A 26,360-nucleotide genomic window follows, 5' to 3' on the forward strand; every position below is an offset into this window, starting at 1 on the left:
TTCCAGTTTACCTAATTAATGCAGCCTAAAAATCCTTTAACGGATTTAGATATTAAAAGCATATTAGTATGTTATGTGTAAGCCAGGTTAAAGAGATGGGTCTTTAATCTAGATTTAAAGGGAAAAAAAATCTAATGTCTTTATGTCATTAATAACTCACCCTCATGTCGTTCCAAACCAGTAATATTGCAAGTTGGAATAAAGAAATAAAATAAATCCAATATAACCCACTGGCTCATTATACTCATTATAAACATGGTCAAAACTTTTCCAACCCTCAGACTTTGCTTTATGGATGCTGGTGCAACCAAAACGTATCCACCAGAGGCAAGCCTCTGTTTCACCTACTCCGCATACATTTTTGCATTTCTTTCTTGCGCTAATTGAAACACAACACATGACTGCTTATTTACCAAACCAGAGCACAAGCCAGAGCCCGGCCCGAGCCCGTGTAAAATTATATAAATTAAGCCCGAACCCGAGTGAACTCGTTGGGTCCTGTCAGGTTCGGGCAAAGATCTTCAGCTCTAGTAACGAGTTACAAAGTTGGTATAGCCTACTTATCACAACATTGTCAATCGCGTTGTAAATCGCAATTTATAAAACGTCTCGCTACCGAACTACCTACAGTATCTGGGGAGGAAGAAGAGAAATCACCCATTTGATATGAGCCAGTAGCTGAGAAATAATAACTTTTAAGAAATATATTTTTTGATAAACAAACCCAACACTGGCTGTCCTTGCTGGAGTGTGATGTGATTTGTGTTATGTGCAGGTGTGATGGATTGCGTACAAACCAATAGGATGTTGAAATGGTATATTTAATCAAATAACAAAATAATCAAATTCACTCTAACTGGATGGTGCTGGATATTTTTTTTTATTTTTTATTTTTTTTGAATGATGACGAGCCGTAATGAAATAACAGTAATGAACCTATTTTTAAAATGTAAGGAGTAGAAAGTACAGATAATTGCATGAAAATGTAAGGAGTAGAAGTAAAAAGTTGGTTGAAAAATAATTAATCAAGTAAAGTATAGAAACCCAAAATTTCTTCTTAAGTAAAGTAACAAAGTATTTGTACTTCGTTACATGACACCTCTCAGAGTTGGGGGTGAAAACTTTTGAACATGATGAAGATGTCCACATTTTTATTATTTGAAAGGGTTCAAATATGCAAAGATGCTGGAAAACTGAAGAATCTGCAGGACCTTAAAATTCATTCTGAAGAACAGTTCCCAGTTTAACTGTTCAGAACAAATAAGGGTCTCATGCACAACCATCACAAAATAGAAAAGACAACCGTAGATCATCCAGGTAACCGAACACAGTATTAAGAACTAAGGGTTCCCAAACTTTTGAATGGGGTTATTTTAATAATTTCAGTTTTTTTGTCTTGTGGACTATATGCAAACATCTTTTATGTAAAATATCTTACTCAGAACAGTACTAAAAAAAAAAAACATGCATCTCTATTTTTTTTTTTTTTTTTTTTACATTATTCACATTTTCACAGATTCTGCAAGGGGTTCCTAAACTTCCGCATGTCACTGTACAAGGGAAAGGGCAAATGAGATTTTATGGATGATACCATCAGGAAAACCAGAGAATGAATGAAAAGAGTCAGTTAACTACCTGATTAAAACATTCAGTGCCGTTTATAACAGGGTATAAAGCTTATACTTAACCTCTGTTTTGTTTAGTTAAATGTATGATACTTAAATTTCTTTGGCCTGGATTGAGCGTCTGGATGCAAAGTCTTGATAGTTTGGAGGTTCGGTGGTGTATGAGTGGCGATCACATTCTTCTGGTTTTGAAGAGTGATGAATTCCAAAGGTGTCCTGACTCGATGGTGATTGGGAATTTCTTCCAAGTGGAAAGTTAATAGGACTAAGAGAAACATCAGATGAGATCCTAAGATCTTTGGTGAATGCAAAAATCAAGGCACGAGACCTGGTCCAGACTTGGAGGTCCAAGAGAGTTCTAGCTCACATACTCTTAGCAGAAGAAAGGGGAGCAGGTCCAAAAGAGGTCAAGAGAGACCAAGAGATGGGGTTGGAACTGGTATGAACCTTTTTAAAGACTAAGACAGTTCACGCTTCTTAGGAAGGGCTTGTCCAATGAGAAAGGCTGGAATTCCAAGTGGGAGTTTATTTGCATTTTTCTCTTTTTCATTTTTCTGCATTTGCTCTTAACAAAGGCAGTCACACCCCCCCCCCCCCCTTTACCTTCCCTGCTTTGCTCCTTTCGTCTAATCTACTGTCTTATACTTTGAGAGACTATCTCCGCACTATTCTCCAAACTAAAAAATCAACTGGTCTCTCAATGCAATTGACAACATCTTCTTGACGAGGAAGCTTGGGTTCGGGGGAACCTGACTGCCCTGCCGGCACGTTGGCTGCTGGCTACACGATGGACATGTGGGAGAGGTGGCGGTTCATGTGTCTGGCAGCTCTTTCCGTGGAGGACATTGAAGATATCTACCTATTCGGAACCATGATAACACGTCTTCTGCTGATTGGATTAGGCATTGCCTTGGTTTATCAAGGAATTCAGAAAATGGTAACAGCTTGTCAGGGTGCGTGAAAAGAGAGGACTCAAATGCAGAGGATAAGTGCAAAAGTTTACTAGGTAACAGAAAATCCAAAAATAATCCAACGTGTGATGACACACACACAAGCCAAAAACTGGTGAAACACCCAGAGCCGTCCGTAAAGTCACCTGCGGACTGTGGAGACCGCCTCTGGTGCAATGCCCAACGGGACGAAGAAAAATGAGACAGAGGATCTCGGGCACATGGCCAACGAACGACTCCTCGTCTTGATGTCCTGAGCACAACAGTGGAAAAGGTGAGGACACAGACACACATCACCGTCACAATGACAACACGAAATCTACGGACAAGGGACAGACTCAGCAGGGAATATAAGGGAAAATGGGAACAAGTGACAGGTGAGGGCAATCAGCTGCAGACAATGACAGGACACAGACAACAGGGAAGCCGATGAAGCACCCTGAACCGTGACACAGCTGTCCAAAGCCTCACAAGGCTGCCCGTCATGATTGAAGCAGTGTGTAGAGCGGTCAGCACTGAGACTGGGACTATTAACCATAATATGGATAACATCACAGAGAAGCTCACGGCTTTGTGAAGGCAAGTGGATCGATTCAGAGACCAGAATGGACTAAGAGAGTAGTCGTGTAAATTGGAATGCAGCTACTCGCCCCAAGACCAAACAATCCCAATCTTACCTGCTTTCGGATCCCCTTAACCAGCACTGGCCTCAGCTAAGGCCGCTGTTGGAACAACAGCTCCCCCGGAAGAGCACTGCAGTGAGACGCATTTGCGTTCCTCCCCCATGTCCACAGACACCTGCTGATTGTTGACTCTGTCTGGGACCTGATCAAGGCTGTCTCCATGGCAACTTGCTGTGAATCGCTATGTCAATCCTGTGAACTACGGGACCTAGATTTGATACCAGGAGTAGCGACTCTCCAGCCCTACACATACAAGAACTTTTACATACATACAAACATATATAATAGATATGCATTCACCCCCCACCCCCCATCACTCACCTTCACTGCTGAAGTATATGTATGTTCATTTAAAGAAAGCTTTTTTTAAGAATGAATTATAGAGAAGTACATTTTTCTAGCAGTATGTTTCAGAGAGAACTCAGCAGGAGCAAGATCCTTTCCACATATTTTCAGGTCGTAAAAGTCTTGCAGAGGGGGTTGTGGTTGCCAGGGTAACCAGGGGTCTGGATTCATTCGCAGACATCTTGGCACTTAGTATGTTTATTGGCTGAAGGGTCTGTGATAATTTTTTGGTCTAATTATTCATTTTTTTTATTATTCAAATTTATAATGGTGTCTGATTGGCCCAGATGCTGCAAAGCTTTAAACAAGAAAGCGCACCAGGCTGGTGCATCGAGCCCCACCCAGGAGAGCGCCCCACCCCCTCCCCCACCATGTCACATCCAGCTGTGAACAGATGCATGAGGGTAGAGCCAACCCGAGGTTGATGCAGGGGCTGAGCACCTTGACTGACCTCGCCCTTCCGGGTGACGGAAGTCACAATGCAGTCCCTCGGGAAAGCGATGTCCACTCTGGTGGTCCAGTAGTGCCATCTCTGGTTCAGCCTGGATGAGATTAGAGATGTTGACAAAGTGCACTTTTTTGACACTCCCATCTCCCTGGCTGTCCTGTGTGGTGACTCTGTTGAGGGTTGTGCCCAGTAGTTCCCAGCAGTACAACAGCAGATTGAGGCCATACAGCATATTTTTCCCTGACGTGATCCTCTGTCTGCCACCGTTTCCATCGTGGGCACCCTCCTACATCCTCCACACTGGCTCCGCCCCACGCTGAGAATTCTTCGAGGCTGGTGCATCGAGCCCCCAAAGGGAGAGCGCCCCACCCCCCTCCCCCACCATGTCACTTCCAGCTGTGAACACAACAAAGTGGCCGTGACACAGGTGACTCGGAGATGTGGGAGACAGCACATCGGGTGGAGAATCTTCTGTTTTCTTTTCCTTCTGTTCTGCCACTGGTCCAGTTGCCAACGGTACCCACATTTTCAATAAAAGAGCAATTTCCCTTTCCTCTGAGTTGCAAGGCTTGTGGGTTGGCAATGAGTGATGCACTGCTTTCTCAATCTCACTCACGACTCCCCCTTTCGCCAGTAGCCAAGAGGTCACGTTTCGGAGACACAACGCTTCTCCATATGTCTCTGATCAGTTCCTCTGGGAACACAGGGAGTTTTGCTGTGATGACTCAGAATGAATTGGGGCCATCCAACACAACTCCCAATCGATATACCAGGTATGTCAACTGTCCCTTTAGTGCCTCTCTGGTGCCCATCATCTGTCGAGCTATGGGTTGGGTGAAACCTAACACCTTCGCATGGTTTTACAACCTCCATGTAGAGCCAGTTTCTTCCTGTGTGTTGGGTAACAGGTAATTGGTAGGAAGAATTGGCTTGGTGTCACACTTGCTGTGCCATTCCTCATAACACGGGGATGTCAGTGCCTTTTTTCTCCCAGTAGAGTTCCCCGGTTGGTGTACCCTGGTCGAGCATCCTCCAACACCCTCAGCAGTCAGACTTGGCGGAGCAGTCTGTCGCCAGGCCCTATACTGGTGTTAGCATGCCCAGAGTCCCGGTCAACTCCTGTACTGGTCTAGGTGTCCATATGGCTTGTTTCCCTACGGGTAATCCCATAAAGTCAAAGTCAAAGTCACCTTTATTTATATAGAGCTTTAAACAAAATACATTGCGTCAAAGCAACTGAACAACATTCACTTGGAAAACAGTGTCTCAATAATGCAAAATGACAGTTAAAGGCAGTTCATCATTGAATTCAGTTATGTCATCTCTGTTCAGTTTAAATAGTGTCTGTGCATTTATTTGCAATCAAGTCAATGATATCGCTGTAGATGAAGTGACCCCAACTAAGCAAGCCAGAGGCGACAGCGGCAAGGAACCAAAACTCCATCGGTGACAGGATGGAGAAAAAAACCTTGGGAGAAACCAGGCTCAGTTGGGGGGCCAGTTTTCCTCTGACCAGATGAAACCAGTAGTTCAATTCCAGGCTGCAGCAAAGTCAGATTGTGCAGAAGAATCATCTGTTTCCTGTGGTCTTGTCCTGGTGGTCCTCTGACACAAGGTCTTTACAGGGGATCTGTATCTGGTGCTCTAGTTGTCCTGGTCTCCGCTGTCTTTCAGGGCAGTAGAGGTCCTTTCTAGGTGCTGATCCACCATCTGGTCTGGATACGTACTGGTGTATTATAATACCACATGTGTATTATTCCACGGTAAGGTTTCCCTCTTGGTAAACCTGTTTTTTTGCTGTTGACAGACCCGCTCTGTCAGTCTCTTCTGGCAGCTGTTCCATCCCTACTCTAAGGTTGGACCTGCCTCAGAGACCATTCCATATGTAGTACTGCCTTCTGGGTCAGTCCATGTCAATATCTCCACGTCACCTCCCTACCGGTATGATGTTGTCCCCATAGCAACATTTTTCCTAAGCTCGCTTCCCCATCATTCTGCCAAGCTGAAAGATCAAAAAGGAAAGATTTTAAGCAATCTTTCACTGAAGGTATAAACCCCATATAAATAGCCTTCTCCAGCAGTGAGGTACTTCTTTGGTAGCAAGTTCAGTGAATTTGCGCTGGGGCTTTGGGAAGGTTAAGTATAGCTTTTCTGACAAGGCGTGGCTTGTTGACAATTGCAGCGCCACATAGTTATAAGGGGTTTCAGGTTATGGCATTTTCCATGGATCGCATACATTATTCGACATAACTCGTAGTGACCGACAGATAGGAAAACGTTTCAGTTACGTACATAACCCTCATTCCCAGATGGAGGGAACGGAGATGTTATGTCCCCGTGCCACAGCCTTGAAATATTAGTTGCCAGGACACTTTCTTGGCCCCTCAGCTTAAAACCGGAATGAGTGGATACACACTGTTTTATTTAAATAATATTGAATTATTTAAAATGATTTTTAAAGAGATCTTGTCCTCTAGTGTGACAGTACAGGTGTCACACCAGAGGACCTTATCTCTCACGCCAAATTAAATTTCAGCCTTTTTCTGTCAATTAATGACCTTGTTTTCTGAACCAACCTACTATTAGCGCTAAGCAAGACACTTTTGCATAACTTTTGTGCTAATACATACATATATTTATATATTAACCCATATATATATATATATATATATATATATATATATATATATATAAAGGACATCAAAACGTACAATTTTTGTAGTGGTTTCCAAAAAGTTAAATATTTGCACAATTACGAGACAAAAAAACTAAAAAAAAAACTGCTTTTCTTTTTCATTTATAAAAGCTGTAATTTATTGAACCATGCTTGAGACAGTCACACCACAGGACAGTTCTGAGAATTTTTTGCGCAAAAATGTAAATAAAAAATCTAACACTTTTATGACTACAAGTCCATTTTGGACAAAGAAATTTTTATTTATTTATTTTTTCATTTTAAATAACGAAAATATTAATTAAATTCATTTTTATCTAGTGGGACAGTGACAATGCCATGTCACGTCTAGAACCCATTTAAATTTTGTCATTTAGCTACTAGTTACTTCCCAACACTGATGACGCTACAATGTAACTTTAAAGCTTATATAAAATCAGATGCATAATTTTGAGTTTTTAATTAATAACTACTTTCTGATACTAACTGTATGTTTGTTTCCATCAGATGATGCTTCAAGAGTGAAGTTATCAGTGCGTGGCAGTCCCTTAGATGATTACATCAATGCCAACTACATCCCAGTGAGTATATACAGTAAACAGAAGTGAACATTTCTGAAGTGTTTTTTTTTTATTTATGTTTAAGCATGTTTTCACTCTTCTTTCTTTCCTTTGTTTTTTTATTTTTTATTTATTTATTTATTTATTTTAACAGGGCTATAATTCAAGAAAAGAGTTTATAGCAGCTCAGGGTCCACTGCCCGTCACAGTGAATGAATTCTGGAGAATGGTCTGGGAGAAGAATGTCTTCACCATAGTCATGCTGACCAGATGCAACGAGATGGGACGAGTAAGTTTTGATTGCGAAATATTATTAGTTGCCATTTTTATGCCTTTGTTTATGCCCAATAGGACAGTAGTTAGACAGGACTCGAACTCGGGATGCCCAAAGCACAATGACGCCACATGTCGGAATGCTGCCTATATGAGGCTATGGTCACCAACCATTGTGACATATTATTAGTCACATTGAAAAGTGGTAAAATGTGAAAATGTAAATTCACTCTGTCATTTTCTCCAGGTGAAATGTGAAAAGTACTGGCCATCTGGGACTAATCATTATCAAAACATCTCTGTGACAACCACATCAGAGATAGACCTGGAGAGCTGGACCATAAGAGACTTCAGAATCAAAAATGTAAAACATCATTTCATGCACCCGATATCTCCATTTATTTCTTGAGTAATATACCGGAGTGGAAATTTTTTGTTGTTGTTATAAATCAGTTATGTTTTATAATGACATGAATGATAATTATGTAGGTAAAAACAGCAGAAACTCGCTATGTACGTCAGTTTCACTTCACGGCGTGGCCGGATCATGGAGTTCCACAGACTACTGAAGTCCTCATTGACTTCAGACACCTGGTCAGAGAACACATGAACCAATACTCTCGCCACTCTCCAACTGTGGTACATTGCAGGTAAATGAGGTTCCTATTGACAAGTGTTTATACATTTATATGACAAACATCAAATATCAACTTTGCCACCCTTTAGATTAAACTTACATCTTATTATTTGACCCTCACATTTTTAGTGCCGGTGTGGGAAGAACGGGTACCTTTATTGCCATTGACCACCTGATTTTCCAGATTGAAAGAGACAGCATGGTGGACATCTACAGAATCGTTAATGATATGCGCATGCACAGGCCTCTTATGGTGCAGACTGAGGTAAGGGACTGTGGAGTAATTTTCAGAAGGTTCAGTGCAAGTTAAGCTTGTATAACCTCTAAAAATTTTCAAAGTTACAGTGAGGCACCTACATCGGTAGTAAATGCAAAAAGTTTTAGAGCATTAACATGAGATTTACAATTTTGTAAAAGCACTTTTATGTAATAAAGCAGACTAAGCCAGGTGACTTTTAAACCCATGTGCTTGGATACTTTATTGAACCCATGGGTGAACAGCAGATGGAGCAGAAATGGTGGTAGAAATCTGACATGGATGTAGAAGATGATACACTGATTATGTTGTTGGTAATGATGGTACACAAAGAGGAACCATGAGAGAGTCATGAAGAGAACACTACTGAAGGGTAGTGCAGTCAGAGAGTCCTCTATATAAGACTAGACATTGAGGGTGAGGATGTGATGAGTACAGTATATATGGAGGTCTTGATAAGCAGAGTGGAGAATGGGCCCTCTGGTTAGCCACATCCCTGAGGAGCTGGATGATTGTGATAATTGTAGTGGAACATAGTGAATTGGAATGGTCCTGACTTGGAAGTCCGGGATGGTCCACGGGAATCGGCCAATGTACTGAGGAAATGACTTTCTGCATGGAAAACAGAGGTATAGTTTATTTGAAGATAAACCAGGCATTCTGTCTGGACTGGTAGGAAGAGGTGTCTGATCAATGGGCATCAGAATGGCCTTTCTGATGCCAGACAGCACACTGATGGAGACAGTTTTGAGCATATTCAGCTCAGGGAAGGAAGTGACTAGTACTGCTGATGTTCATGGCTGAATGTTTTAAAGGAACTGGGAGACTGGACATGATAGCCTGGAAAAAGCTTGGCAGTAATTGCCAGCAACTTGAGGAAAGCTTCTGGAATTGCCATATGAATTGTGCCATCAGGATACAGGTTTGACTACTGAGAGAGGATGGATGGTCATGAAGTCCACATCTAGATGTTAACACAGATGGAAGGCGCTTTTGAGTTGGAAGGTTGAGAGGGTCTTTGGACATGGTACTACTTGGTCAAGGGGTTTATGTTGTCCCTTGATGCCCAGAGCCCAGAAAGGAGTACAAGGTGTCAAGTAGTTAATTCCACAGGGCGACATGAACATATAGTTTTCGTTTTGGTGGCTTGGGTTTTTGTTCACCCAGGCTCCACTGGATGGGGCTAATAGCAGAAAAAGGAAGAACACATTTTTGAAGAATAGATTCAGTGCAGATGTTGGAGAATCAGTGGAATGGAGGTACGAGAATGTCCTTGTTAGTATTTTTGAAGCCCATACGATACACACTGTAAACCCTAATGTTGCCTTGACTTAAAAAATCAAGTAATGTTGACTAAACATTACTTAAAATTTTGCATTTTGGCCCTGTCACTTAAAAATATGAGTTAATTTAACTAATTTACCTTCAAAATGCATAAACTTAAGATTTCAAGTGTTGTGAGCTCAAAATCATGAGTAATCCTTTCGAAAAACTCAACGTCACTCTGTTCTTCCTTTAATGTGATTGGCCATGGAAGAAATTCTGCCTAGCAACAAGAGAACAAAAGCACTGATTGGTGGATTACAAAATTCGTCCTTTTGGTCTGTTTGGTTGCTGAACTACAATTCAAGAGGAAGTTTTTCTTTCTGTACTATGTTCGGTGACTAAAATTATGTAGATATAAAGTTGTTTTGCATGATTTCTACTGGTGAAATATGTTAATTTAAATCCTTGTGGTACGTGATTTTGAGATGATTATTGAAACGACAACTTAAGTATTTGATGAAGTGGCCCAATCGTTTTCCTTTGAGCGAAAGAACATGGCAGCTAAAGTTACTGCTTAACTCGTTAGATCGAAAACCCTAATAAGTTGAATGAACTAAATTGATTGAGTAAACTCATTGCCTCAATTTAATTGAGTAATGGAGTCCCCCAAAACTTACATATTTAAGTTTATTTAACTTGACGGTTTTGCAGAAAACCCTAATAAGTTGACTGAACTAAATTTATTGAGTAAACTCGTTGCCTCAATTTAATTGAGTAATGGAGTCTCCCAAAACTTACATTTTTAAGTTTATTTAACTTGACGGTTTTGTAGATTGTACTTAAATCAATCAGTTCACCAAACTTGATGCTAATTTAACGTACTTAAACAATTATGTTCACTTAACTTGGTACTAATTTCAAGTGTACTTATATATTTAAGTTAACTCAACATGTAAATTTAACTGAAAATGATGTTCTTATTTTTGACAGCACACTGAAGTAAAACAAATAACAGCATATTTAAACTTTGACCTTTTGACAAGCTGTCTCAATATTTATTAAAATACAGTAAACCCTATACTGCTCTGTAAAAAAAAAAAAACAAACAAACAAACAAAAAAAAAAAGTCTTTTTATGTCTTTGCAGACATTGAAAAGACATCCACTGAGGAGAGAATGTTTTTATGACGTCTTTTTTTAATGTTTTTTATGTCTTCTGTACATCCGATATAGACGTTCACATATCCTCCTTACAAGGTTCTGTGACTTTATTTCTGTCAGACATCTAGAGAAGCTCTTATTGAGAATTAACAGAGGTTTAAATGTGCATACTTGATTCATTTGAAGTCACCATTGTGGTGGAAAATGTTTGGTTTAGTTGGGATCTTGGTCCAGATACTTCTTATGTTCGCTTGTCTCTTGCTGCTATAACAGTATATTTTGAAATGCTGTTTTTGTGGCGAAAAAAGACAAAGTTTAAAAGAGCTCAGGTGTTATCAGCTCTTTGTTGGTGTAAGCTTGTCTCTTGCTGCTGTAACTTGTGTGTTGTAAAACACTGTTACTGTGGCAAAGAGAGTTGAGATCTAACATACACATATCTTGCTTGTAATGGTGACTAATTATAGTAAAATAAAATGTATTGCTGCAACTATGGATATACTTTTATGGATATAAACTTTGTAGATAAAACAATGTACTTACTTTTAGAAAACCGATCACGTCGTCACAAACAGACATCAAGATTTTGGATATGCATCACATCAATGGTGACAATCAGAACAAAAAAGGCTGGAAAATAAGGAGGAGTTTGTGCTATGGAGCTCTTTTGTTTGTCACCGTTGTTGTGATGCATATGCTAAATCTAGAAGTCTGTGTGTGTGAGTACTTGATTGATTCTTTTACTCAAATTATTTCAAACGCATTCATTTCGTCCATCTTTAAAATAAGTATTTTACTCCTGGTGCCTGTTAAAAATATCAAACAAAACTTATTTTATGATCTCAAATACGTATTATGTGATGACTTTCTCAACAACAAAAAACATCAAATAACACCTGAGCTCATTTAAATTTGTCTTTTTTCACCACAAAAACAGCGTTTTAAAATACACCAATACAGCAGCAAGAGACAAATTAACCCAAGAAGTAACTGGACCAAGATCCCAACTAAACCAAACACTTTCCACCACAATGGTGACTTCAAATGAATCAAGTATCAACATTTAAACCTCTGAGGGATTTAGGTAGTCTACAAAACCGTCAAGTTAAATAAACTTAAAAATGTACGTTTTGGGAGACTCCATTACTCAATTAAATTGAGGCAACAAGTTTACTCAATAAATTTAGTTCAGTCAACTTATTAGGGTTTTCAGTGCATGAAAGAAGCTGATCTACAGATGAACAAGGGCAACCAGGCCTGGTGAGGGTTCAGGGACTCCAAGTTGGAATGTGATGACCTGGAACAAATGGTTGGAACCCCCAAATCACTGGTGGCACTCCTTAAATGCTTGCTAACTCTAACTCCCAGTTGCTAATGTCGTGCTTCTGCTTGGAGAAAATGGTGTGTCAATGGGTGTTGAGGTGAATGCCTTCTGGAAGGCTTGAGCCACTTCTTATGGTATGGGTAATGACAATGAAGTTTTACAATAGGCAACCTTTAAAGTTTGAGAAGCTACGGAACCATTCTTTATTGATGGATGGGGGATGTAAAGCTGTAAAGCTGTTAAAATAATCTCTGTAGGATGACGAGCTGTCACAATGAAGTTGTAAAATTGGTTACACAGAAAAGCAGTAATAAGCTATTTTCCTCATATATGTATGCATGTTAACGGTGAGCGTGATTTCACCAAGTACAACATGTTCCTGGATCAACATCCTTGTTGATCCTGGAAAAACATTCCAATCAGCCAATCAGAGTAGACATATAACTTTTCAGGAAATATTTGTTTTAGGCTTACAATCAGGGTTAGGTGCTTCTTCATTCTTGTAAATCATTTCCCACTGGTTTTAGGAATAAATTATGGGCAGGGTTAGGTTTATGGGTAGGGATTGGGTTAAATCTATATTTTGGACAATAATGTTGATCCAGGATGATCAAAAGATGTTGATCCAAGAACATGTCTTACTTGGTAAATTCACAGCGACCGCATGTTAACATGTTAATTGTTTAGATGTTCTACTAAACTATACTACTCAACTAAACACTCCAACCCAAGTGGAAATTATTTTTGTAGTCATCAACATTACATAAATATTTTATCAATTAAGCTTAATTTGTATTGAACCAAAAATATTTCTTTAAGTTGACATTTACAAAGAAAGTGGTGCTGACATTTGTTGTACTTATACAAAGGAACTACCACTTATAATAAAGGCGGCTCATATTTTTACACTATGTTTTCTTTTCTTCTTTTTTCTATAACAGGAGCAATATGTTTACATCCACCAGTGTGCGCATGACATAATTCGATCAAATACGGGAACCAACATCGACTTAACTTACGAGAACACAGAAGCTCTCAGTATCTATCAGAATGTAAAATTTCAAAAAATGTAAATGCAGATGGCCTTAAGATAGCCCTTCTCCAACAATCAGAGAATTTTAAGACGGCAAAAAGCACATTTTAATTTTCACATATAAATATGTCCTTGTAATTGTAATTTATTTCTTGTACAATACTATAAACTTTTGGTAATATTTTAATTTGAACAAATACATTTAAAAAATTACACTGTACAAATGCAGACATTTTCTATGATAACAATAAAAAGAAAAACAGAAAGAATATGTATTCATGGTAATTCAATCAAGAGGTCTTTATTTCAGAATGTCCAAAAGAGATATTTGTATAATTTGGCATTATATATTTACTGCAATACCAAAAATCTGACAATTTTACTACTGATATCATTGTTTATGGAATCCCACCTTTTATAAAATTGTTTATATATTCAAAGTTATTTAGAAGAATATTGCCACACACACACATTCTTTGCACCATTTCACTTAGTTGTCATGTTTGTTAATTGATTTGTCATTTATTTCAGCTGTGTTCACCTCATTATCACCAGTACTTGTTCTCTTTGATTCTGTTCAGTTTGTCCTGCCTTGTCAATGATAACCTGTGTTTCTGTTGCCTGAGACTTATATTAAAAGACTTTATTGATTCTTTTCTTTGTCATCTTTGTGTGCATGTTTAATACAAACCATGACAGAAGGCAGAGGTTTATGTTTTCTGTTTTCCCTTCATCATGGTCATTCTTGCAGTCTGCCTGTTGTGCGGGGAAATCGTTCCCTCGAGGAACACCTAGAAGAATTCCTCGACCTCACATATCAAACTACCTTCCCGGACAACAGTTTATATTCATTTCTGTATGTCGGCCTGAACACCCCCACTAAGTTGTCCAGGGAGGGTCCTCGATGGAGCTTTGTCGACTGAGAGTGAGTTTCTGGATGTGGATTTTAACTTCCATTTAACCCTTACCATGCCTATTTTGTTGTGACTCGATCACGCCAAACCAACATCTTCCACCGCATCTATGATCTCCTGAGTTTGTGTCTTCCTAGTTTTTCTGTTCCTCATCAGTCATTTACCTAGCCCTCAACTACGCCTGCTGCCCAGTCCTCCCTCCGTTACCTTCTCTCAGTGGCGTGGTTACACCGTGGTCCTGCTGTGAGCCACTTCCTCCTGGATGTGGGGATCATGAGGCTCCACCTCCAGATTCGGATCTTTCCATTCTACCTCGGTTCGTCGCCCTAATTCCTAAACCTGCACTCCTTGTAATAAAGTAGCAGTGGTAGCAGACAGATTTTAAGTATCAGTTCTGCTTAAAAATGTGCAAACTAATCATGTTTACATTAAATAAACAGCTCCCAAACTGATTTAAGCATACAGACCTGTAGCTATGACAGCAACTCCGAGATGAGCTTCGAAGAACCAAATAATCCAAGATCATGCCATATCGTCAGCAATCAAATCCAGCTGAGTTAGCGACGTACGAAGAACAGGTCCAAGGAACACATTCTGGTCTACTTTCTCAGGTTATGCTCCAGTATATTGCATAAATGCAAAAAGACTAATAGACAATATGTCTAACAGTTAATATTCAATGACGTGAGTGAGTCCACCAAAGAGTTTTTAGCCAGCTGAAAAAAGGCACTCCTCTTAAAACGACCAGCTGGTGGCGCTTGAAAATATTTTAGTGGAACAGCATTTTTCAAGCTGAGGCGCTTTCCTTGCTATGATTTGGAATATCCGTGGCAGCAACGTATTACTAGTATCTCATTTTAAAGAATGGTAGTATATATAAAACAGCAGTGACTGACCAGTAATATTGACTTCTCCATTGTTGCAGGCAGTCATTTGTCCCGCCCTCCTCTATTTATGGCTGGTTAACGACAGCATTTTACAGTTATCAACTCATCTACAAAAAAATAAATAAATAAATAAATAAATAAATTAAAAAAAATAAAAAATCCCACTAATATAGCCTACAGTAAATGGCAAGTACCCACATATCACTCGTTTCTTTTTAACTCCTAAATTAATTTTAAAATATTGGTGTTTTTGTTTCAAATACATTAATGTTTTTCAATCATCACTTATGTACCTAACCTATTGTGAACATATTACAGTTCATACGGAAAATTTCGTCTTGTTTCACTAGAGAGCGCCAAAGCACTTTCCAGTCTTTCCACATCATAAGGGTAATCAGAAATACCAAGCAGGGATATTTCACACTAGGTTTTTTAGTCAGTTCAGGAAAATCAGTCCACCCTTTTCCTGCTGACTTTTCCTATGCTAAAAATATTGATGCATTTGAGTTAATTTATATAAATTGAAAACGCTGATTGATGCTGATAACTGAACTGATTTAATTCCAGAGTTGAAAACAACAACAACAAAAAAATAAAAAATAAAAGGACGGAAGCATTTTCATAACCCATTAGGGATCATGTCAGTTATTTTATTATTATTATTTTATTTTTTTATGCACACCATTACAATTAGTAGCTAAATCACTCAAAAAAAAAAAAAAAAAAAAATTCCTGGGTTATTTCAACCCTACTTTGGGTCAAATATGGACTAACCCAAACTTTGGGTTAAATTTTTACATTAAATTTTTCTCTAAATTTTTTGAGTTAGTCCAAATTTGACCCAAAGTTGTTTTAAAATAACCCAGCATTTTTAAATAATTAACAAGAGAATGGACTGTTTAATTAAGCTAGCTAACAAACCAAATACATAAATAAACACATGTATTCATAAACCCTACCTTAGAGTGTTCAAACTGTGTCCATTCTTTGGCATTCACTTTGTTTTATGTACTATGAAACAATTTACATATTTGTATAGCCAACACAAGCAAAACAAACAAACAACTAATTAACTAAGCTAACTAGTGTCTTCATAACCCTTTATCAGAACGTGGAAAAAAACAACCCTTTGTCTATAAATAATAAAGACAACAGAATATGAATTCAGAATAATGTTGGCTGCATGTCCAAAGAAATACACGAAATAATGAATGTCATGAAACAAACATAACCCTCTCATCAAACCCGCAATCCGTATTGTTCAGTAAAACAAAACTTATACTATCCGGTGGATTTCCATGCCCCATTTTTACATTCTATTAGCTGCATTGTGTCATATTTAGTTTATGTTTATACAATGTGGATGAAAGAACATTGATGAAACGTTTGATTTCTGTATGAACCTCAATAGAACCGGTCTTAAAATGCAATAATATAAGAAAAGTTGTGCTGTCCAGCATGACGTCAGGCTGTGTGAGGTTCAATCCAGCGCACGCGTCTCCACTCGGACTGGTTAAGCGCCTCCTCTCCTCCAAAGGCATTTCCTGCCGTCCGCGCTCCAGAATACACAGCTGCACGCCAGCGGTTATGGCATGCTATGGACCGCTATTTATCTCTCCATCGTTTTCCATCTCTTGAGGATGCAGGTGTGCGCGGTTAACTTCCAAGTGTATCGCGTTTGGAAAGCGGCATTTTGAGCGGCCTTATTTCCACATCTCGAGACGGCACAAGGCGCGAGCGTTAGGCTACTTTGTTTCGGGACAAACGGGAGCGTCGCACAGTCCCATTCCATTTAAAACGTGACTGACGGTTCCTGAGGTGTGATCTGAACCCCCGTCAAACCCAAACAGTGCCGTTCTAGATCTGACATGAAGTCGTTCGGATACGTGTAGGTCTCCTGCCACGTTTCGCTCTTCGAGGGCTGCTGAAGTTGCGTCTGCAACAGAGGTAAGACAAATCAGCGATAGAAATATGATAATATGACTTGGTATTGTATATGTATTACAGCTGCTGTGCTTTGAATCGGGCTGCAAATAACCACAACGAGCAGCATTGATTATGTGCATTTGGCTGTGACTGTGATTATTGAATTTCCTCTCCGGCATCCATCCATCCACCCCTAACCAGCACGAAACGTTAGAGCGCTGCATTGTTCCGTTATATTATTCATATCTGCAGTTGATGTCACCCACTTTCATATAAAGTCGCCTACTATTCGCCCCCTCCCTTATTTAAAACATTATTGAACCGAATCCTGTTGGCACAAAGCCCTGCAGCTGTCAGACATTCAAAGTACGGACTTGCAAATAATACTTTGTATTAGGCTACATTAAACACCGATGCGTTAATACTGGTATTTTAAAGCAAGATTTTAAGTTAGTCATTTAAATATTAGAAAACAGACATTTGTGTATTTTAAATATAAAAGTAAGTACAGTAATATTATTACAATTGACATAGTGTCCTTCTCGAGCTTGGTTCAATTTACAAGAGAAATTTAGTGAACATACATTCAATGTGCAATTAATAATACCTATATATAATCGTTTTAAATGAATTAAGCAGTTAAGTATGAAAGGCCTTCACTTTTGTTTATTTAGCCGTGCTTTATTGACCAATCGGCATCCAAAGGTTTAATAATAATATTTGCATAATATTATGTTAAGATTTTATTCATTAGGAAATAGTTCACAAAAAAAAAATAATAATAATAATAGTGATTTTTTTTTTGCTGTCCATCTTCGAGGTAGATGAGTTTGTTTCTTCATCAGAACAAATTTGAGAAATTTAGCATTACATCGCTAGCTCATCCTTTGCAGTGAATGGGTGCCGTCAGAATGAGAGTCCGAACAGTTGATAAAAACATCACAATAATCCGTAAATAAGTCCTTCAATTAACATCCTGTGAAGTGAAATGCTGTTTTTGTATGAAACAAAACTGATATTAAAACTTAACCACAAACTGCTTTCGGCTATGTGTATCCATAATAAAGCTTTCTCCATCAAAAATCTCCAATCCGGGATTGATAAAGAAACAAACTTATCTAAATCTTGGATCCCCTGAGGGTAAGCAAATTCTCACCAAATGTTATTTTATGGGTGAATTGCTTTAACGTTATTTTAATTTCCATATCTGATGCTGAGGATAGCATAACTCTGTTTGTTATGTCATGACCCTGCTGACATCAGCCAAAGTCATTGCATTCCCACCAGCAGTAGGGTGTAAATAGTGTCAACCTAATGTGAGTTTGCTTGTTTGTTTCTCTTTTAGTATGAGAAAAGAAATATATCTTGAGATATGCAATGATAGTTCAACTCTGCTTATTAAAAACAGTCGACCGCTAGTTCACATTCAGATAGCTTCAGACAGAAGTCTCCAGTGACATGCTGGAAAGAGCAAACCAGGAATCAAGCTGCACTAACAACCCAGTGTTTGTTCCTTAATTTATTCGTACCGTCCCGTTCCAACTGTGTCGGTTTTCTCGCTGATAGCTCTTTGTGCGAACACCAGACAGTTGAATTCTTTTTTAAGGGGTCATTGGCTGGTCAGGCTGCACTTCCTGTCTGTGCAGCTGAGCTCTTTACCACGGTTTCTGATATCTAATGCTACAGAGCTGTTGTTAGATTTTAAAGAAACAACTTACTGAAAGCTTATATAAGCCATTTGTTAGTCGATTCCCATGAAGAGAGTAAACACTGTGGCTTTGTGGTAGCTACTATCAAAACATTTCTTTCTTTTTAGGTGTGCAACTTTGGCTCAGCCAATAGTGTCAGTTTGGGGCGGGGCTATTTGCTTTTTCGACCAATGGCAGTTGGATGGTGTGCTCCACATGCACTTAAGTTCTTGGTGGATTAACTAAAAAAATCTAAATGATAAATGTTTTGTCAATGAATGCATAGATTCCCTTGGAAATATATATCATGTTGTGAAGATGAAACTCTTTTTGCTGTCTCAGACTGACTTAAAGTAACAAGATTGAAGCTTTTGTTTTATCATTAAGGCAACATTTTCAGCAAAGCTCTGTGTTATTTGCATGGAGCTGCTACATTCCAGTGGTGCCATACTCTTCATATTTAGCCTCTCATCCACAAGTACCACGGTCCAATAGGAACTGCTGATTACTCATGCTTGGCTCATGCTTGAAAGCTTGAAATATGGCCAGGTTGTTTCTAGCAATACATTTGCATACGAGGGGGCTTTATTTATTTTTTATTTTTTCATAAAAAAAAAAAAAGTTATTTTCTCTTTTTATAAACCATTACTGTTGCTCTTAGGGATGCATTTATGTAGAAATGTATACACTCTGGCTGGCAAATATTAAGAGATAATTATTTTCACATTATGGCCAATGTTAATAATATGTTATTTTATCTGTAAAAAAAAAAAAAAAAAAAACCCATAAAGCAGTAAAAACTACAAAATATATATTAGACCTGTTTTCAGCTTCTTATATTGATCAATGGCACAAAATGAAAGAAAATGACTTATAATTGGCAAAAATGAAAGAAAATAGCTAATAATGAGTGCATTTGCATGCAAACTGTTATTATGATTAAGCCAACAGCCTGCAGCGTTGTGTAAAACTGAATGCTATTTTATTTCTCAAGTAATGAAAGGTCTGTTACAACATTTTGACATCAAGCACAAAAAAATAAATAATTGCTTTATCAGTTTATTAATTTGCATGTTATTTTTTAAAAAAGTTGGGTTTCTAAATCACCTCCACACGACTAGGACTTTTTCTCCAATATTGTGTTTTCAAACACATTCATTGACCGACATCATCACAGATGCATTGTGTCTAAGCGGTGTCTAAAGATCTGTGAAGATGTTTGTTGTGGAACCACCTGCCTTAATTCATTGAAAGCATCCTGGTTAATACCTTTTCTCCTAATCCAATATGTTAAGACCTGACTGTCTGCTTTGTCTGCAATACAAAGAGCATTGCATGGGAATATGGAGGATGAGAATGTCTTTGTTTAAATATATCAGTCACTTATACAAATAGTTCACACAGTATATCAGTTATTCAATATTTACAGTCCCCTGAAAGTACACTATACTGATACTAAGGCTATATGGTCGTCTGCTGGTTAGCATCCAACAGTATGATTGGAAGAATTAGCATGTTCAGATGAATGTTCATATTAATTGTGCAGCAATATTGCATTACTTTAGACTGGATGAAGTTTGTGAGATCACCTTACTGTGCTGCAGTATGTACTGTAAGTGGGCAGATGTGAACACGACTTCTCTCCCACCCTGGAATTCAAACATAATAGTTTTCTGCCTCTGTCATCCTTCATTCATCTCAAACTAAACCCGTAGAAATCCACTCAATACCAGCATGATATGTTTAAAAAGAAAATGCAGCAACCGTTTTTCATTCGTCCTGTTTTATGCTTTTGTTCATAAATGTAATAAACATATGTTGTGAACTTTAAAAGTGTGCTAATCTTTGGCTTTAGGACTTTAAAATATCAGTCATGCTGTATTTGTTTTCCCTCGAGTAAAGTAACTCATGGCATGTTTGCCCTGCTAAGCGAATGTGTACACACACAACTAAACTTGCCAGTTTTTTCCTCTACAGTTCATGATTGTTTTTTTTGTTTTGTTTTGTTTTTTTAGATTTAAATCTGCCATCTTTGATCATGTGAAAACATAATTTTGTCGATGGAAAAATATACTTTTTACGCCTAAAACAGTGTAGTTTTGACATTTACCAGAATGTGCTAACCGTCAGTGCTAACCGCTAATGCTAACCAGCCAAACACTGGTACATCCCTTATGAAAGTTAACCATGGTTTTATTATATTTTATTAAGTGTAGTTACCATGGCTTTTTGGTGTATTGATTTGTATTCCATTTGTATTCCACTGTTTAACTATCTTGGTTAAACTGGGGTTTAGTGATCCAACCCGATGGTTGTGGTTACCATGGTTTAGTTTTGGTTTTATTTGTGGTAAAAAATAAATAAATAAATAAATTTGTATAAGAAATAAATGTGGTAAACCATCACCTAGCATTCACTTGTTTGCAGGCACAAATGGTCTGGCATGAGGATGTTCTTTTTCTTTCTCTATATTTTCTAAACCACTTTTACCTTATTTAGAAAGCCATGATTGACTCGGTCTGTAATTTACAGTGGAAGCTTCTAGATTTCTCCTCCTTCCCACATCAAGTCTATATGGCATCAGAAGCTTCAGGCTGCTGTTCAAGTTCTCCTAGCCTTGATTGGAGCATGGAAGACATCCTGCCCTACTTTCCCTCATCTTAGGTGCAGTGTGACTGTTAAAAGAGTGCATGCTATTCTGCACACACTCACGGGGGGCTTGTTACAGAATCACTTGTTACAGACACCGCAAAGTAAAGAGAAAGACAGAGAAAAATATATAGGATGTTTAAGATAGTGGAAAGAGAACGGCAAATAACAGGTAGAACTGGAAAAGGGAAGCGTAAACAGAACAAAGAGATTGATTCAAGTTCTTACTGCTGTAAACACTGCAACTTGTGCTAACTGCTAGTCTAATAAATTAATGTCCAGTACATATTTTACTAAGGTAAACAAATGTTTCATGCCTCGTGGTTAGTGTTAGCTAGCTGTATTAGGTTCTGTATAGGTTCTGCATGTACCTGGTCACAAAACTACACTTGATAAAAGCTAATTTAGCTAATGAAACTGTTATACTGAAGACCCATGTGCTACGGCTAGCTAAATGTTTTCTAGCATGTGTGTCATGCTAACATTTATGTACACATCATATTCATAAAAATATGTAATTGCAAATGCTTTTTGCTAGTATGTTATGCTACCTTGATGTTTTAGGCTCTTTACCTGTTTGTACAATTGCAAATATTACAGTGTTTATTGGCTAATTTGGCAAGTAAAATAAAAATTGAAATTAGACCCAATGGGTCTCATTCATGACACATTCGTAAATATACGAGGAAATATCTGAGTGATTTGCGCGTAAAGAGAACTTCCCGAAAACTCTTCTCCTGATTCACAAAAACTTCGTAAACGTCAGATGTGATAGTGAAATGTGTGTGTGTGTGTGTTAATGAATTCCAATCAGTCGTAAATGGGACGCACGTGCACGCTCACTCTCAATTACCATAAATCCCGCCTATTAAATCCGACTGACAACTATATATGAGCACCATATTATGACACCAAACGAAGGATTTCAACATGTCTTCTCAAAAGCGACTGAAAAAGAAACATTTCTCAGCTGCAGAAATTGAAGTTTTATTATCAGAAGTTCATTCAAAACGCCACATTTTATTTTCAAGCGTACTAGTGGCGTATCAGGTCCTAAAAAAGGAAGTTTGGCAGCATATTATAGATCCTATTACTGGCTCTCATAATAAAAGTTAAAAGAAAAACCGTATGTAATTAATATATATAATATTTTTTTTCAAAATGCTGTGTAAATATGTACCCGATTGAGGTGAATTAAAATGCAGCCATGTTAATGAGCAAAACGTTCAGACGTTAAACGCACTATTTACACGTGGCTGGGAGCAGGTTTAGATTTCTTTCGTACCAACTAACATTTGGAAAATATGAACGTTTTAATGAATCCGAAAATGTACGCGTTAATACCACAAAATATTTTTTACGTGAACACGTGTTTCTTTTTTTGTAAACACCTATGTTTCATGCTGCTGTTTTATGCTAACTAGTTGTTTTATTTGTGCAGACAACCTAGTTGTGATTTCCAAAGATAATTTTGCAAGTGAAGTGGCTAAGTAAGATCCAATAAGTACATCTGAACGTTTTAATAGCATACAGATTAGAGCATAAATAATAGTAAAATTTATGATCATGGCTTATTTTTGCAAATGCTTTATGTTAGCTAGCTGTTTTATAAACAAAAAATCTGACTGTCTGCACAACCTATTTTTGCAGGATTTCCATGACTAAAACATAAACCACTCAACATTATATGTTAGCTAGCTTGGTGTCTAAAAATTGTTACAAAGATTGTGAAATAATTAGACCCAATGAGTGCTGTGAATCAGCTAGTTTTTCAGATTAGCGGTTAACTTGTGCGCTACATTACATATTTTACTCTGGTATGTAAATTGAAATGCCTTATGCTAGTGCTTTATGCTAGCTAGCAGTTTATAGTTCTGATTCTGCCAATACAAGCTAGTCATAATGATTTCTGTCGCTAGAAACTGTTTAATAAATGAAATTGTTCAGTTAGGCTCAATGAGTGCAACAGCTCAACGTTTTGGACTAGCTGGTGATGCTTACTACATTACGGTAACATATTTTGTGCCAGTAAAACATTTCATGCTAATGCTTTGTTAACTAGCTATTTTAGACTTTGGGACAGATTTACTATCAGCTTGCACAAACTCTCCTTTGGCATTAAAAAAATACTGTCAGGATTTACTGACATGCAGTAGGAAATTAGTGCTGAAAAGGTGTGGACAGTTATTTGTGCCACTCAATTTATTGGACATGCGTTTGTAGGAGCTTCCCTTTCTATCGATACATTTATGGGAGGACAGTACTGAATTAAAGGGGGGGCGAAATGCTATTTCATGCATACTGAGTTTTTTACACTGTTAAAGAGTTGGATTCCCATGCTAAACATGGACAAAGTTTCAAAAATTTATTTGTACGTTTGAAGGAGTATTTCTGTTCCAAAAATACTCCTTCCAGTTTGTCACAAGTTTCGGAAAGTTTTTTTCGAGTATGGCTCTGTGTGACGTTAGATGGAGCGGAATTTCCTTATATGGGTCCTGAGGGCACTTCTCCCGGAAGAGCGCACGCTCCCGTATAGCAGCGCACTGAGAGGCTGAGCACAGACATTCACTGATCAGAGTGAGAGCATCACAGAAATGTCACAGAAGTGTGTTTTTGGTGGCCAGGGCAAGACAACCCTGCACAGATTAGCAAAAAAAAAAAAACAGCATTAAGGGACCAGTGGATGGAGTTTATTGCTACAGAGCATCAAGGAGTTGTGCAAGTGTTTTTGTTTGTTCCCTGCATTTCGAAGATGCTTGTTTTACAAACAAGGCCCAGTTTGACGACGGATTTGCACATCGTTTATTACTTAAGGATGATGCAGTCCCAACGAAAAAGGGTCACGATCGTGTTTTGGAACCGCATGCGGTGAGTAAAACTGCTTCAAATATCTCTGTGTTGTTAACTTAGCTATCGGCGCGTAAGCACATCAAGTAAACAACATGCGATGTTGTCATCAAACTGCACTTTCCACATGTACAGCTTAAAAAAAAAAAAAAAAAAAAAAGACGACATAAAGTGGAACTTAGTCATTTTCCAAAAGCAAATATATACAGTTTTAGTACATACCACATAGAGACGTCGTTTGCTGATGCTGGTCTTGTTAAATTTCAGCCTCTGGATCTGTGTCACAGCTTCCAGACGCTCTCAATGCAAAAGCCTACTCGCGCTCGTGATTCTTTAGCTCCGCCCACACGTCACGCCTCCAGCCTGTCGTGTTTTTCCCGGAAAAATTGGTACAGACTATCTTTCTCTTATGAATATAATAAAACTAAAGACTTTTTGGAGTTATGAAGGATGCAGTACTACTCTATAGGTACTCAAGATTAACAGGATATTGAGTGAAAACGAGCATTTCACCCCCCCCCTTTAATACAACACGATTTGCATTGTTAATTCACTGGTAATGTGCACCTTGTCAATAAATCACCCACAGAATTTTCCCTTCCCTTTGGTACTTTTAAGGAATTGGACTATGATACTAATTTGCCCTGTTTAGTTAATCTGGCCCATAGATTCTGCCCGTACAATCTAGTTTTCCATGACTCTTATTTAGCAAGTTAAATTGAGCATTAGTGTGAACCAGAATTGGTCACTGATTCAAAGAAATTAAACCGATCACAGTGTTCCCTTCATGTTATGCCATCTGGAAATAGAGATCCCCGTGCCGAGCTGTAATTGGCCCCACTAGATATTCTAAGGTACATAAACACTCAGATCAAGTCTGTACTTAACGCCTGACTGTGCTTCATGAAGGGTAAACAAGTCTGTTCTTTCCTCATGTCGGAAGAAAGCTAGGGGAAGAAAGAAAATATAAACATACAAGAGGTGAATTGTGAGGAGGAAGAAATCCAGCAAGTTGTGCCAAGTTCTGGCCAGCTAATATTCAAAGAGCCTGTACGCAAGTTAGCAACAGCGCTAATGTCAAGAACTTGGATTAAAAACCATCAGAAAAGATGATTTTTTTGAAGAATTCTGGTAATCAAACATTTGTCGTTAGCCATTGACTCCCATAGTATAGAAATAAATTAAACTCTTTGGTTACCAACATTGTTCAAAACACCCTCTTTTGAAACTCACACAGGTTTGGAACAACTTGAGGGTGAGTACATGACAGGATTTAGATTTTTTTTTGGTGAACTATCTCTTAAAGATTTGGAAAAGAGCTTATAATCAAAGCCTCCTCATTGACAGTAACGGTACTCCATACAGTAATCTCCTGTGGCATTGCACACATGCAGAGGGGCGAGGGACAGGTTTCACACACCCCTGTGCCAGAGGTGCTGCTGCTCACCAGCCCTCCCCGCTTATGTTTACCTTGGCAACCAGCGCGGAGTGCAAACAAACACGCCAGCGCGGGTGTGTGTGTGTGTGTGTGTGGTTGGTAGGAGCTGAGGATAGTAACGTCCCGCGGGGAGTTGATGTGCAGAGGGAGGTCAGCTGTGCTTTCCCACAAATCGTCATTTCAGCAGAGAACGCCGATTGCTGTAATGGGCAACCTGGTTTAAACTGCAGTCTACAGAGTCTGTTCCACCTATTTTGAGTTATTGGAGTTAAATTGATACTTTATTGTCTTCCATTGTATTATTATATAAAAGTATTTTTTGAGTGTTTAAATGAAAGTAATTCACCGCATGTTTCAGCAAAACCTTCCCAAACTTTTTCAACTCGCGGCCCACACAACCAAACACATATTTTTGCGTGGCCCACTGCAAAAAAAAAAAAAAACTGACCCCGCTATTGTTGGGTTAATAACTTAGAACTCAGAAGCTAGATTGTTAACTGTCTTTATTGAATGAACTGGCAATGAACAGAAAATAACCTGGGCTAAATATATATATATATATATATCTTTAATGTAAGGACTCAAATATACATATGTAGCTCACATTAAGCTATCATATGGCTTCAGAAGTAACACAAAATAATATGCATAAACTCTGGTTTGGATCCGCCCTCTGACCGATACCAGATTAGGCAAACAATGGCAGTATCGGAGCCGATACCAGATATGAATATCGGATTGTTGCATCCCTAGTAATAATAGGGACATTTCATTAAAACC

General features: G+C 38.4%; 2 protein-coding genes across 2 annotated transcripts in view; both read left to right on the top strand.

The window, feature by feature from the left end:
- LOC128014057 (tenascin-X) overlaps positions 1 to 13,286 on the top strand; it is a 196,155-nt gene extending 182,869 nt beyond the window's left edge. The window contains exons 35-40 of the mRNA XM_052597295.1: positions 7,233 to 7,306; positions 7,440 to 7,574; positions 7,806 to 7,922; positions 8,048 to 8,208; positions 8,325 to 8,460; positions 13,140 to 13,286. Of these exons, the coding sequence (XP_052453255.1) occupies positions 7,233 to 7,306; positions 7,440 to 7,574; positions 7,806 to 7,922; positions 8,048 to 8,208; positions 8,325 to 8,460; positions 13,140 to 13,271 (755 nt within the window). The 3' untranslated portion in view covers positions 13,272 to 13,286. The remainder of the gene's footprint in view (positions 1 to 7,232; positions 7,307 to 7,439; positions 7,575 to 7,805; positions 7,923 to 8,047; positions 8,209 to 8,324; positions 8,461 to 13,139) is intronic.
- Positions 13,287 to 16,528: 3,242 nt separating this feature from the next.
- The window catches only part of LOC128014454 (oxysterol-binding protein-related protein 5), a 47,501-nt gene continuing 37,669 nt past the window's right edge, over positions 16,529 to 26,360 (top strand). The window contains exon 1 of the mRNA XM_052598039.1: positions 16,529 to 16,979. The gene's annotated coding sequence lies outside the window, so the exon portion shown is untranslated. The remainder of the gene's footprint in view (positions 16,980 to 26,360) is intronic.

The sequence above is a fragment of the Carassius gibelio genome, chromosome B25 (assembly GCF_023724105.1).
Source record: "Carassius gibelio isolate Cgi1373 ecotype wild population from Czech Republic chromosome B25, carGib1.2-hapl.c, whole genome shotgun sequence".
In the NCBI taxonomy this organism is placed as follows: domain Eukaryota; kingdom Metazoa; phylum Chordata; class Actinopteri; order Cypriniformes; family Cyprinidae; genus Carassius; species Carassius gibelio.